Source organism: Cygnus atratus, chromosome 6 (genome assembly GCF_013377495.2).
Source record: "Cygnus atratus isolate AKBS03 ecotype Queensland, Australia chromosome 6, CAtr_DNAZoo_HiC_assembly, whole genome shotgun sequence".
Taxonomy (NCBI): Eukaryota; Metazoa; Chordata; class Aves; order Anseriformes; family Anatidae; genus Cygnus; species Cygnus atratus.
The window spans coordinates 1588222-1603665 of record NC_066367.1 but is presented as its reverse complement, the minus strand read 5'-3'; the positions used below and the strand labels follow the sequence as shown (position 1 = coordinate 1603665).

General features: G+C 35.9%; 1 protein-coding gene across 7 annotated transcripts in view; it reads right to left on the bottom strand.

Annotated features, from left to right (window-relative positions):
• ANKRD44 (ankyrin repeat domain 44) overlaps positions 1–15444 on the bottom strand; it is a 135134-nt gene that overhangs the window by 5510 nt on the left and 114180 nt on the right. For 6 of the 7 annotated variants that reach the window (XM_035565732.1, XM_035565739.1, XM_035565714.2 and 3 more), the window contains exons 18-27: positions 15204–15405; positions 10641–10719; positions 9496–9613; positions 8249–8465; positions 7368–7455; positions 5558–5641; positions 4162–4307; positions 3249–3331; positions 2332–2414; positions 1160–1251 (exon numbers count right to left, since the gene is read on the bottom strand). In XM_035565732.1, the coding sequence (XP_035421625.1) occupies positions 1160–1251; positions 2332–2414; positions 3249–3331; positions 4162–4307; positions 5558–5641; positions 7368–7455; positions 8249–8465; positions 9496–9613; positions 10641–10719; positions 15204–15405 (1192 nt within the window). Of the gene's footprint in view, positions 1–580; positions 619–1159; positions 1252–2331; positions 2415–3248; positions 3332–4161; positions 4308–5557; positions 5642–7367; positions 7456–8248; positions 8466–9495; positions 9614–10640; positions 10720–15203; positions 15406–15444 lie in introns of those variants that run through there. The other variant, XM_035565746.2, reaches the window with a different exon arrangement.

Here is a 15444-nt window from a genome sequence, read left to right as displayed (position 1 = left end):
GCAAGCTACTCACACTTAAGCACCAATTGCAGTGAATGCATCCCCTAAATAGAATTCCTTCTTCTACCGAGTTCCAAGTTCAAGTATTCTTTAGAATTGTACTTATTGTACTTAAATTTCTCTCTTTTAAACCGTGTGCGCAGTTGCTCCTATAAAAATTAAACATGCATCAAATTTGAACTTAATTTTCCACTCATGACATACACGCAAATTAGCTAGATCTGTATGTACAATTTTAACAACCAAAACAAAATGGTGGTTAGAAGCTAGTCTGGTTCATTTTTCTGTCCCCTATCTCTAAATTGACATTAGGGCCAGATGACTTCAGTGGGACTCATTCATGCAAGTTTACCTAATAGCAATTGCTTAATAATAAATACTCACCACTCAGTTCTTTGCATCCATAGATATCAAATCTCTTGCAATGATGGCTAAGTTTTATTATTGTTACTTTACAGATATGGGGAGATGGAGGTACCAAATTATTATATTAATGCCACAAAGTCAGTATTGTGAGAGAAACCAGCTTATTTCAGGAAGAGATTTTTGAAAATATTAATTATAGAAGCACAGCTCCCTATGCGCTTTATAATGTTTAAGGAAGGACTTCACTGAGATCTGAAACAAAATTATCACATTTATTAACTAATCATGTATTTTATGAGGTAATATAACCCAAATTTACTTGCATCTTAGGATAGGTCAGGCAATTGGAAAGCACAAGTTTTGATCTCAGAATGAACTAGGACACAATCAAACATATGGTGATGGTTTTCTTCCTACCCATTAAAACATGCGCTGATTGAATGCATAATCCTTAATTCTTCTGCAAGGCGTCAGAATTATCCGGTGCCACTTGCATGTTTAGGAAATTCAAGTTACCACTGCACTCAAGCATTAAAAAAGACTAGCTGTTGACAGTACATGCAAAATGAACAGTAAAAGGGACCACTGTGACGTTCAGAATACATTTCTATATTAAAAAAAATAAAAAGAAAAGCGTCCTTTTTAATATAGATACTCACACAGCTCATTGTCTGTTCTTGGAAGAATATAAGTATCAATGATGTCTACCAGCTTTTAAGTCTATTGCGTCAGTCTGTTGTAAAATTACCTGTTAGGTACTACTGAAGTTTACCAAAGTGTATTATTTACTTACCATTTTCATCTACTGCTAGGACACATGCCCCTTTGGTTAGCAACTCTTCAACCACCATCTTCAAGCCATTACGTGCAGCAATATGGAGAGGTCTACAAAACAAAACATAAAAATTAAAGTTTAGTTTAAAATAGTCCTTCTAAAAAAAGTTAGGCAGCACTTACAACATATCCAGCATCAGAATGTTTCCTCCTGAGGATCATAACAATTATAATCTAGACATTAAATTACATTACAACCTTTAAAATAATTCTGGTGTACCATACCTACAAAATATGTGGAAAATAAATATAAGCAATTACCTTTATACATGCAAAGATTGCTTAACACTTGCCAGTCTCAAGGATTTCTTTAAAAACCTGTCAGTTTTCCACTGTTTGCAGCACACAATGGACATTTAAAAGGAAAATGTATCTAAGACTGAAGAAATGCCTTTGTTCTATCCTTAATTCTGGCTACTACAGACTGTTCAAAATCATTGTATCACTTTTCTTCTCTTGAATATTCCACTGATAATTTCTGTTCCTGCAGTTTTGCTCCCTTCCTGGGCTAGCACACCATCCTCCTGTTTACGGCAGCTAATGGAACAGGAGAAACAATTTCACATTGAAGGGAGGAAAAAGGGCTTAGGTGGAATGGATTCATCTGTAAGCTCTAGATCTACAGCCTGGACCTGTGGTTCAATCTTCTACTGGGGCATTCCTCCTTTCCAGTCAAGCACTTGCAGCTGGAGTAAGAATATTGATGGTTACAATCCTGCTGATAATGAGCACTATGGAAGGGAGTTGTACATAAACTTTGATCTCAAAAAACTTTAAAATTAAATGTAGTACCTTAATCTAAATAAATTATTTAGATTTAAAGTGAAGCTTGAAAAGGTAGGAAATGCCAGTATACATTCACATGATTGAAAGACATTTTGATACAGTCTTCAAATAAATGACTTCACATTATTTTTCCAACAAACCACACACAGAATTAGCATCAAAGAAGTCAAAATTAAAAGTGAAAATGCAATATAAATCTAGTGTTTTCAAGGGCAAGCGCCTTAAAAAAAACCTCAGAAATTTAACTTCCTTTTTCTATGAAAAAATCCAAGACATGAACTTGATAAGCTAAATCAGAATCTCTGGGTAAGTCAACTGAACTTGAGAGGATCAGGTTATACTTACGTCTGCAATGCATTATTTTTTGCATTAATAAGGCTCTGTTCTTGTATCTTGTCAAGTATTAACAAGGCACATTTTTCATGACCCTGTAGTTGAAAACAAAAAACTGTATTAACTTGCCGAGGAATGTAAAACTGAGGCAAAAGAAACGTTACATATAAAAGCAAAATGTAAAAACTCAATTTAAAATATGGAATATGCTACTCAGTTTCTAAGGAACTGTAATGAGTGAATTGTAAAAGCCTTAAAACACCATTTACAAACTGTCAATACTAGGATGCTTTAGCACATTTACAATTTTAGACATTCACCTGTGTTTCAACCCTCCACTCATATATGAATTCACCTTCTCAGCTTTCAGGGAAGACTGATATTTCTTTTGAGAGCACATTCAACTGATGATTTACAAGGACTACACAATAACAGAGAATGAGAGGGCTTAATCTCAAAAACTAATACTGTATTTCCTAGGTCTTTAAATGCCTTCTGTATTATTAATAAACTAATAAAAATTAATAAACAGGAGTAAAAGAAAAGTCCCAGGAGAGGGAATCCCATGGACTTTTTTTTAATTTTATTTTTCAAAAACAGGCAACAATTGGAATTAATGGGAAAAAAAGTTGGGAAACCCACCACCACCAATCTAATCAATACCCCTGCTTTTACTGCTATAGAGTGCAAGATAAAATTTTGGGTTCCTTCCACATAATCTGGAGAACAATAAATATTATTTCAGCTGTCATCCTTATTTCTCAATTTACTAAACCCTGAAATAGACTTGAAAAAAAGCTTGGTACAGTGTTCTCACTACACGTCTGACCATCACATATCTATTGCAGAAATATTTGTTGGAGCTTTAACAAACACAAACATACACAGACAGTAGAGATTATAGAAGCACACAGTTATCTTCAACTTACTTTACTGCTAGCCAAGTGCAAAGATGTATTCAAGTCCTTATCTTTTAATGTCAGGTCTGCCTTAGCAATGTTCACCAAGAAGTCTGAAGTTTAGTAGAAATCAATGAACAAATCCGATGGGCAGACAAATATGTAAAAACAGAGGGAAAAAAAATCTATTTCAATATACGTGTGCATACATGCTAACCAATTAAGCCTTGATGCAACGTAAACTTTACAAGCATGAAGTGAAAATAATGAGAACAGACTAATCTTGTGTAGTTAATCAGCAGCCAAATGGAGAGCTAATACCTCATTCATTTTGCCTCAAACTGTTGAACATAGATTAATCTATGTATCAACTTCCCCATTTGCAGATTTGCAAATTCTGCCTAAATCACTTCCTGAGAACGACTCTGAATCCTGCTCTGAGTGGACTAAATGGATATAATGAATTCAGGGTGCAGTCTGTGCTGTCATAACTAAAGAAAAGGGAGTTTTAAGTCAATATATCTGTAATCTGTATGTCTATATCATGTAGTCTAGCCTGGAACAAAACAGCTGTGGATAGCTGCCATTTCAAGAGTAGTATTTCCTATAATGTAACAGAAAAAGAGGTTACACTTAAAACTTTTTTACACAAGCAGTTCTACTGCCCCATAAAAACAAGAAAGTAATAGAGAAAAGAAATACTATTCCCCTCATGCTCTTTACAATGCACTTTGGAGGAAATAAGACTCAAGTTTGCTATTGCAAGGAGTCACAAAGACTGCTGAGAAACAATGACTGAGAAGAAAAAAAAAATAAAGATGTAAAGGTAGCTTCTTACAGGCATGCACAAAATTTGTCTTCCTTAGTTTTCCCAGGAAAACATGATCACTTATTTGGGATCAGCAACTGCAGTTGCACTCAAAAGTGGCAAGGATTTACTCACCTACAGCACCTATGTGACCGTTTTGAGCTGCCATCATGAGAGGTGTTTTCCCTGCATGATCCGCAGCATTCACTTGGGCACTGTGACTCAGGAGGAGCTGGAGGCATTCCACATGATCCGCAAAGGCTGCTGCGTGAAGGGGCGTTCTGTGGGGAAAATTAACATGACCACAGCTGTTGCTGAATAATTACAATATTCCTATTTACTTGCCTTCTCAAGAACCTGAAAGCACAAGATGGTTTGCATATTTTTTCCTATGAAACTTAAAAGTTATCACAAGAGGAAAGCCATAGTAGCAACATCCAAAAATAATCAAACAATATTTACAGTCTCTGTCCTGGTGCAATATAAACTTTTAAAAAAGGGAATCAGAGGGTGGATATGGTATTGTGTATAATCTTGTACTAGCAGCATATTTATTTTAATGGAATATACTCTGTAAAATGGAAAGCAGTACAATCCTTATGCATGTGATTTTTATTTTTCTTAGGCAAACTTGAAATGGGAAAACTACGAGAAAACAACAGATTCAGTACTTAAATAAACTGAAGTATTTCAAGCTATAGTCAAAGACACTACATCAACTGGCTATGACAACAGCGTTACTACGAAAGACAGAAAGAATTCTGTCCACTTTGAAAGTTATCAGTTTCCACAAGACTGAAAGACACTAGAAGTCGTCCTTTCTCCCTGTGGCCTTTTGGGTCTGAAGTACAACTAATTGAGATGAAGGACAGTTGGTATGTAACCCACACAATCGTGTTACTTCAGTTTTTGCTTATCAGTAAGGATGAGGTGCTCTCACCCTTACAGGAGTAAGGAATCACCATTACTGAACGTTTTGTATTTGTTTTAATTAAGAGAAACAATAAGTATTAAATTTTTAGAATTTTAGCAATCTTAAGTATGTATATACATGCAGTGAGATTATCAACGTGACTGAAGATTTGACTGAATGAATATCTCTTGCTGTACTGGTATGAATTATTTTGCTGTACAGAAGTTTTCAATCATTTGTTCTGAGAATGCTAACATAACTTTTAATGAAATACTTTCCTATTTGTACACAGTATCACACCATTTATCAAATAAATGTGTTTATATGTTTAACAGAAAGAAAACAGATTCAGAGAAACAGCCTGGAGCGGTACGCTTTTTAAACAAACAAAACACTATATTCTTTTTTGACAGCCAAATTGAATACTTTATAGTATTCTTACTTCAAAGTCAGCCACCACTTAAGTTTGTTGCAGTGTAAGCTGCTATCTGACAGAGTCAGCATGACAAGTCTTGGCTCAGCTATATATGATAAAGATTAGTTACAGAGGTTCAGACAGAATTACGAAAAATATGAGATGGATTCACGATGATGAAAGGCAATTTAAGAAGCTATTACCTTCCTTTGTCATCTTTGCAATTGACAATGTTGGCATCGATGGCTCCAATGAGCAGTGATGCACAGTTTTCATGATCATTGATTCTGCCAAAAGACAAGACATTTTTAAAAAATGTAAAAAGATTGCATCTGCTACTATGGATTTCAGCACCTAAAGCAAAGCTGATCCTGCAATTCACTATGCACAAAGTTAACTGAAAGTACACTAGCAACCTAGGATTAAAACCTTAATACCTTAAAATCCTTTAATCTAAGTGTCAAACACTGGAGAGTACTTGGTCATATACACTTACATAGAGAAAGCTTTATTCTAACGTTTAAGGTATCAAAACTCACATCTTCCAACTCATGCTTCTAATACTTTTCCTTCATGAAGGTACTGTTCCTGGTTATTGGTAATTTGTCTTATCCCATTATGAACAGTTTTTAGTAACAGTATTAGCCATATATTATATCTCTAATATAGCTAGAAGACCATGCTGTCTTAGCAACAGTTCTTTTAAAGTTGCATGCGTTTTTAACATGCACATGTTTTTAGGTGAGTTTAAGAATTACATACCAATTTAAAAGACGACCAATATTTGGTTTATTTTAAGCAGAGTAAAAAAAATTCTTTATAAATATGCTTATTTCTCTAATATATTGTTTTGATAATTACAAGGTTTGATATATAATAAATTACTTTTCTACTTTCCAATGATGTCAAGTGTAGAAAGAAAGCCTACAGAATAGTAACTCCTATCATTAATTCTGGAACACATTAATTCTTCCAATAGAAGACAGAATTCATAATTCTGCCATTCTAATTATTGGTAAGAATTAGGAAGTTTTGCATTTGTTTTTACAGAGCTTAATTCCTTACTCTTCTGATGGTTTATATGTCCTGATAAGCATGTTAGGTCGTACATACCAAAGTAATCTTGCATTTTTTGTAAAAATACATTTGCAATTATGTAATGAAAAGTTATGACTTTGCCGTATTAAAATCCTTCCTGTATGAAAATGCACTACTTTATTTGAATAAAGAATGTGTCTAAGATACGTGCATGGAAGAAGATTAGAAGCTCATAATAGCCACCAACTTTTTGTTGTTCATAAGGAATAAAGAGAACTTTGGATACAGAGTCTGCCTCTATGGCCAATCAATCCCTTTGGCTAGTACCAAAGCTTCCAGATAGAAATTATGTTGGAAGAAAAAAAGACCATGCAGGGAAATCAGTCTGGAAAATACTCAGCTGAGAATATCTTGGAAAAAATACGGCCCACACAGAGCACTGTTCTAGCATGGTATAGATTGTTGTTTCAAAGTCCCTTTTCCATTACTGCCTTGTTCCAATTGCTTAAAAAAAAAAAAAAAAAAAAGAATCATCTTGATTCTGACAAGTTTATTAATTTTCAGCCAATGGGTTTCAAAAGAACCTCAAAAGGTCAAACTTACATGGACCAAGGCACTATAGCCTAGGTCATGGCCAAAGAATGGAACAGCTATGAAATTACACCCTGTGTGAAGAAAACACGTAGGTCTATACAGGTAAGCAAGGGAGAAGAAACTAGAAGGAAGCAGAAATGCACCTATTTAATTACAAGTCAGTATTTCAACAAATAGCATAAATGTATATTTATGCAAAAATACTCTTTATTGTACCACTTTTTTTTCAACAGAAAGATAAGCACAATTTTATGACCAGCTTTAAAATTATTTGCTTGTGCAAATAATCTCAAATAAAAATAGTTTTCTTCACATGCTGCTACTTTCCAGATATATCATAAAGCAACATATCTGCATTTGTTACTGGAAATTTCTACTTACACGGCACAGTGCAATGGAGAGAAGCTATTACCATAGAATTTGCGGAAAAATTTTTGTTCCAATAGTACCTCTATGCAGTTTTCATGACCTATAAGAAATCAGACGGTTTGCAGTGTTACACAAAGCCAGTAATTCACTCATTGCATACTAGGTTTATAAGGATTATAATTTAACACTTTAGATTTAAGATTGAACACATTGTGTACATAAGCTTTTCTGTGATAAAATTATAAACAAAAATCATTTTACTTTTATATATACATATATACATATATACATATATATATATATATATATATATATATATATAAGCAACATAGTAGATCCAGGCTGATATTAACCCTTCTCAAAAATAAAAGGAAAGGAAAAATAGTCTCCTTTTTAAGTGATATTACATACATGGCCTCATATATCTCCAAAGATGGTCTTAAACGATGGTACTAGGAGGTTTTATCCTTTTATTAAGCAAGAAGCATAATCAGTTCAGGCTATCCATCTAATCATGTCACTTTTTGCTTTAATAAATAAAAAGGTGACACCTCAGAGAAGCATTTCTGGCCCCATACTAATCAATGAGAATTTCATCATTTACTTTACAAAATCCAGAATTTCACCCTGGCCTTCTGTGATGGGAACAAATGAACACAATGACTGAGATATTTCTCTATAAGTTGCAAAGCCATTGAAAGCTATTGCTGGAATTTCCTTGGATTTTGAACTGAAGTGTAAACACAGAAAATGCAAACTACAGACAGTAAGTAAGAGCGGAAATAATTTGACTCTTCATTTTAAGTTTCTCAAAGGGTTAAACTTTGTTATCATGCTTTCCTAAAACTGAAGCCACATTTGAATTTGGTAAAAATCCACAGGGACAAACTTACCATTGTAACAAGCCCAGTGCAGTGGTGTATAACCTTGATTATCTTTTAAACTGCAGTCTTCCTCTGAAAGTGCTACCTGCAGTAATTCACTCAGCCAAGTGGCATGACCCCGAGCTGCTGCAAAGTGCAGAGGTGTTCTGCCTCTGGCATCTTTACATAAAATAGATACGTCTTTCTCTAACAGCATCTGAACACACTCTTCATGCCCAGTCATAATCTGATAACAAAGAAATGAGTAAAGAGGTTGACATAAACACAGACTCATGCCCAGGAAACACGTGCTATGATTGATGCCTGTGAACATGAAACAGCCTGAATGGGATTCAGATGACAGAGATGAAAGCTCCTTTGATCCCATGGGTATCCTATGATAACCACTACACTGAAATATATTTGCTATTATCTTTCAAAGGCATTGATTAATAGTTTGTGGAAGAAACCCCACTAAAGGCTCAAAACCAAGGAGGAGTTTAAGATTAATGAAACAGATAAGCAAAGGTTGAGGTCCAGAAAACCTGAGTCTGGCTTCTCAAAACCATGTACAAATGTGAGAGGAGAGTTGAGGAAAAAAAAGGAACAATATTATCAGAAACATGAAAAGGTGTTTTAACAGCTGGCCAGGTATTATCAGTGACCTCCATGTCATACATAGATTAGCTTTAGTATCTTGGTCATGTTCATACACTGCTGTTAACACAGAACAAAAATGTTTTATCATAGCTTTGTTACAGACAGGTGTTGGACTCTAAGCTGAATTGCTCACTACAGTTATTACGGAGTTCTGAATAAACGTGATAAACATGATCTCTTGCATCAACTGCACATTGGGTAAGAAGGTGTCTCCTAAAAAAGGTTAGATCTGCCTTGAATTTCACTGCCTCCAGATCAATACTTAAGGCTTACTTATTTACAACATCCTCCCCAAGAAAAAGGATAGCAACTGCTGGGCAGTTCTTTTAAATAAATTATTTTCAAAATTCATAAAGTGCTTATAACAATAATGATTGCTATAGTAGAGTGTCTAGAGCCAAGAGAAAAATCAATCTAATCAATACTTTATCTAATTAAAGTGAATGTGAAATAAAGTCAAAAGCTGAGCAGATTTGTCCTGATTTTTACCTCATTGACTGTTTTTAGTCATGTTTTCAATCACTAACCATATCCCCTACATATTCAATATCCCTGTATTTATAAATGAATTGTATTCACAGTAAAACAAATAGTTAGAATTATTAAAACTAAGTCACCCCTCGATGTAAAGCTGTGCATCCCACGAGATCAGCTGCATCTACAGATGCTTCTTTTTCAAGTAATAAGGAAACAGCATCAATGTGCCCATATGCCACTGCAAGCATTAGGGGGGTTCTAGAAGAAAAACAAACAAACAGAACAGTCACAGCTATAAAATGGCATGCTACTTGGCACTGCTAACTTACTGGACTAGAGAAGTCAGGAAGCCCTGCATTTCTCTCCATTCCTACTCAGAAATTTATTCCTTTCACTGTACTCTTCTATATAATACCCAGGTGAAAATATTTTGTATGAAATTATTCTTAAAATGTTATCAGCCAACTAGTATGATTCATTTGCAAGCAGTTTACAGAGCAACATCATTCAGGACAATCTGTTCTCTTAACAATCTACAATTATCGTCACCTCCAGCAACACGTGAGCTTTACAGTACCCAACTGTTGTGAATGAATGCCCGATAGTTACCTAGATGACAACTCAAAGCATTTGTTTTGAAAATGCTGCACAATTGTTTAAAGTGGAGTAAGGAACATGAGGAAACTCTATTAAAGCCAACATTTGGACTAACATATCTTCCTCTTTTTTTTTTTTTTTCCTTAAAGCGATCTATTCTTCTATTCTTAGATAAGACTAATACCATTCAAAGTTATACGTATAGTCAGATATATTCCAGGTACCCCAAATAAGTTTTTTAAAGCATTCATGCTTTCAACTTCTAAAGCATACTTTATATTGCCTCTATAGCTGCCATTTAATGAAACAAAACTTTTGTAGGAACATCTCAGATCTAGGGCTCACCTCAAATTCAGTCTCACTTTGCCAGCTTAGTATACCAAGTAAACCCTGAAATATCAGCATTTTAGAAAGTAAAAGTCTATAGAAACATCTCAGAAGCTTGTTAGTTTACATTGAATCTGGCTCTAAGCATCTATGAAGAATTGTTTAAAATATGAAGCAGAGGCTACGATTAATGAATAATCTTTTCCACATGGCTTAGAATGTATACTTTGTAGTTTCTGCCAAATTCTAAAAGGAGAAGTACAGGAAGTACAGTATTTCAAATAAATGCTTTTTCTGTATGAAATCTGAGATGCTATTTGAATCACAGAACTGAAAGAAAACCATCACAAAGAAAACTTACTGTCCTTTGGCGTCTGTCACATCAGGGTTGTCTGCAACTTCTAGCAACAACCGTAAACAGGGTGTATGACCATTAATGACTACAAAGAAAAAAAGTGTGTTAAGTTAAAATAGGCTTAATTTCAGATACTTTTCCATTAGAATGTTCATGGATAAGAAATTTATTGATAAACAATTAAAATACTTCGCGATATAATAAATTAGTATTCCTAAAATTTTCAATTTACTCCTGACAATGAAATATGAGCTCTTTTTTCCCTGACTTCAGTAAAACAAGGATTATTTTTCTTTCATTCAAAAATCCCAAATGAGTAAAACAGAAATTGTGATTTTCACTACCGAAAAGATCTTTGCTAAACGGGTCAGCATTTCAAAATCCCTCAGAGCAAGCAGGCAGACAAGGTTTTCTATGATCAGTGGTGGAACACATTAAGCAGTACAGCAGCAAAGCTCGTTAATATTACATAGGCTGTACAAGCAAATTGTTCAGTGCTGTTGTGAAAAAAGAAACATCTGCAAAGAAAGACCAATGTTACACATTTTGTATTCCAGGAAGCACCATGTTACTTTGACATTTTGCACTCCAGTGACCTCCAGGCTGACTCAGCTGTGCTGAGCCCCACAGCAGGCAGTCGGGAAGCCGTGAGGAGAGCGTCATCACAGCCTTACAGCAATGCCTCTATGATGCAGCCAGCAGGTACTGCATCTCCACTTGTTCTCTCAGACTCAAACTTCTCAGGAAATGCTTGTTCCTACTCAAGCCCGTCAGCCATGTCCTCCCAGTCCCCTGGGCATTGGCCAGGATCTCTCTAGTCTCCAAGTCAATCCTGACGGCTTCACACCAGCCTTGTTTGCTGGTGAGAGCTGAACTTTGGCAGCTGGGCACGCTCAAGGTGATTGAGTCCAAGCTGAAGTATACAAAGTCACCACTACTGCTGACATTCTTTAACCAAAAGACTGTTTTGTCTCAATCTGCTTATTTTTCCCCCTCAAAGCCTTGACTGGGATCTTCCTTAGTTAAGAGAGCCGTGATGAGACATTCTTCAATTCAGTCAGCACGGAGGTGACAGCACACCATCATCTTAGCTCCTTACATGGCTATGCAGAGGCCCAGAGACAAAAATTCTCTTGGGGTTATTCCAGTTTTTCTAGTTTAACGTTAGAAGCCATGGGTACTTCTCAAAAACAGGGTTTGCTCTTTAAAATGTAACCCACTGCTGTTGGAAAACAGCTCCAAAGTACTCTATTTCGCAGGGCCAGATGCTGGAAACCAATCTGTGTGTCAGCTGGCTTAAAGGCTTCACTCACGGGAGGAACAGAAATTTCTTACTTAAAATAAATAAATAAATAAATAAATAACAATAATCCCTATACTCAGTAGATAGAGATTGTGTTCTTATTACAGCAAGTCATGCATTCACACTGCCCACACCCTGTGGGCTGAGGCAGAAACCTTGGGCACCACCTGTGTCACACCATCCTGGCAGAGAAATGGGTGCACATCATCACATTTAAATCACTCATCCAAGAATAATCTCAGTTGCTTTACCCAGAAAAAATAAAAGACGCTTTTAGTTATTTACCACTAAGTAATGACATATACATAGCATGTAAACACTCCTGCAGGGCTGATGAGTCAATGACTTGTGGGGAAAAAAGAAAAAAAAAACAAAACACAGTTCTTTCTGCCAGCAGAAGGAAGAGAAATCCTAACTTGTTCACATTGATGTCTGAAAAGGATTCTGGTAAATCAGTTTTAGAATAGATACTCCCAGAAAGTATTCAGAGCTGACCCAGTGATTGCTAAACATTACAGACCCTGCAGGGAATGTGAGCTTTGCCAACAGAGCTACAATGCTACCCTAGGGAAACACTTCCAATGGATTCCCCAAGCCAGACAGAGGAAAGATTGGCGGTAATAAAATTATATAGGGAACATATAATTTAGGCTAAGGAAATTCTCCATGTTATGAGGTCAAAGAAAGCATGTTCCCTGAGGGGAACAGACAAAAAAAAATAAATACTTCATTAGGTGAATTATTTCTCTACTAAAGTTACAAATCCCTTTACTGAACAGAGCTCTGCAGAATCCTGTAATCCAATCCACCAGTTCAAGTCTCCTTAACTGCTCTGTTCAGCAATTCTGCTTGTGCAATCAGAAGGAATGAAGACACACACGTTTAAGGGGATGGGCACATATGCCTTCTTGTTTGTTCCACTGCACAGTAAATGCATGCAAGTATTCATTTTTATGCATGCAAATGCATCCTGTCACTCAAAGGATTAATTCAGCAATAATTCTGTCAGATTTCTCAAAATATGCCAATTTTCCTCTTATGCTTGCATTGCAAATAAAAAATGTTGAATAGTGCATTGGAATCATGCAGGGTTTCCGATAGGTGGCATCATTCTTTGCTAAAACACCCCTAAACAAAATGTTACGAAACAGCATAACAAAAATTGTCAGACTTAAGTAGCTTTTTGTAATAGTTGGAGATGGAAGCTTTACTCCTTCAGGATTGCCATAGAATTCTGCATAGCTGTTGAGTGCAAGGTCATAAACAGTATTTGATTGGATATTTACCCAAAATGCACTTAGTTTGCATTCAAAAGCCTCCAAATTCATGACAGTGATAAACCTTATTTTCTAAGACTTCAAATACTCAATTTTCCTGTGCAGTATTTTCCTTTCTGCTTAGGGTACACGTTCTCCATTTCTTCACTCTATTATTCCTATGGGTAGGGTTTTCCTGCTTCTTGCCTTTTCTCTCTTTTTTTTTTTTAATATAAAAAAAGCTTATATGTTTTACTGAAGATTTAAAGAAAATTCTGCTCGAATCCCTGAAATATATATTTTTTTATTTTGTGAAACAACAACAACAACAAAGTCACAGACTAGAGAAGTCTACAATTGATCTTCCTACTGGTTCTACGTGGAAGGCACTCACATTACAGTGATGAGGGCAATTAAAAAAGGAACTAAAATAGAAATAAAAATACAATCAGAATTTGTATGAAGGTAAGAAACGTGCCTACTTAAAATAACACCTTCTGTTCAACAAACCTACTCAACACTATTTAACAAACCTAGTCAACAAATCCATATTTTGAGTAGGAGCTGCTAACAAGAATATGGCTTTGTGAGCATTTATCTTTTTCAGTAATGCAGAATACTCACAGTTCAGCTGTGACAAGAAATCTATGCAACTATAACCAAAATTTTAAATAAATGCAAAATCATTGCTAGCAGTGATGACATGCCAGACAAAGTCACAGCTTGTTCATGAGACCCCAGCTAGGTTTGAAGTGGCTATAGAAAAGCTTTTGACCAACACAGCTGCACTTCTGTGGCAGCACTGTTCTTGACTTTAACTAATTAAACCAACAGTTTTAATAGGGTGGGATCCTCTGGATTTAGTATTTTGTGGTTTTATTGCAAACAACTGAACTCCCCCTACACTGAATTCTGGTCTCAAACTTCTGATTTGTGCACTGTGGCACAACATCTCTATATGATTACTTTATTGTGGGTAGCAATGCATTCGGTTTTATGCGAAGTCTAAGGTGGCAGAAGACTTTTTAGTATGCTATGAAGACTTATTGCAGAAATCTCTTCAATACTGCAGGCAAAATTGATATAGGTCAATTTGACTTTATGCTTCCAGGTTGCACAAACGTGATCACAGAAGAAGATGGTATTACAGGATGTGCATGCATTTTATTCTAAGCAAGATGAAAAAATACACAGAAAGACAATTAACATTGTTAACTAAAAAAATGTCCAATAAATTATTAATTCTACTTCCCACTAGAGGTCACTACTATGTTGTACTGAGTTCCTCAACAAACAGTCAGAGGAGCAATATTCCCTTTGGTGCTGCCATGTATTTAACCAACAGGTACATATTAAATAATAACCTTTAAATAAATGGCAAAATCTACATTTCCAGTGTCCAGTTAATTATGCAATGTGTAGTACTCAACACATGGTGAATGGAGCAACTCCTAGCAACAGCAAATTCACAAGCTGGTTTAGGAGAATAACATCTAAAAGAGGGTGAATTTCTGCAGAGCTGCCACTGCGAAAGGCTGAAGGTTTTGAAAACAGGACAATTTAATTGCCACCAGAAGCCTAACTGTATTTGCAACCTTTCTTCCTTAGGAGAAGCAGTGAAGCAATCATTATCTCTTCCCCTGCTTTTTTTTGGCTGAAGAACCATTAAGTGAAGATGTTGTAGAGGAAACATCATACATTGTAAAGAGTAGGTGGTAATAGAGAGGTATGGAAAAGCAGAGGTAAGCAGGTAAGGGCTGAGCAGTAGTAGCATGGAAAAATATGGTATTCTGTGAAGGAGGACTGATCCATGGGGACAGAGGAGAAAAACCAAGGAAAAGACAGGTGAAGAGTTAACTGCTGGGCCGTGGCAAACAAGAAGCAGTCCTCAATATACGTCAAAATCTCATTCTTCTTAGAAGAAATATGCATAGGAAATAGTAGGTGGGTAAAGTTAACCACATATGTTACAGGATTCATACCACAAGCGTAACATAAGCGCACACTCACCTGAAGCATGCAGTGGGGTCCTTTTGGTGACGTTGTCTTTTACAGTGACAGAAGCACCCTGGCTGATGAGAGCTTCCACGCACTCTGCATGCCCTTTAAATGCAGCCAGGTCCAAAGCAGTGCGTCCCTTCTCATCCTTGATATCCAGATCTACCAGAGACTGGAGGAGTACCTCCAAGGCTTGGTGATGACCATTATAGGCCTAGAAATATGAAATGAGTCATGTAAAGAACACAACTCT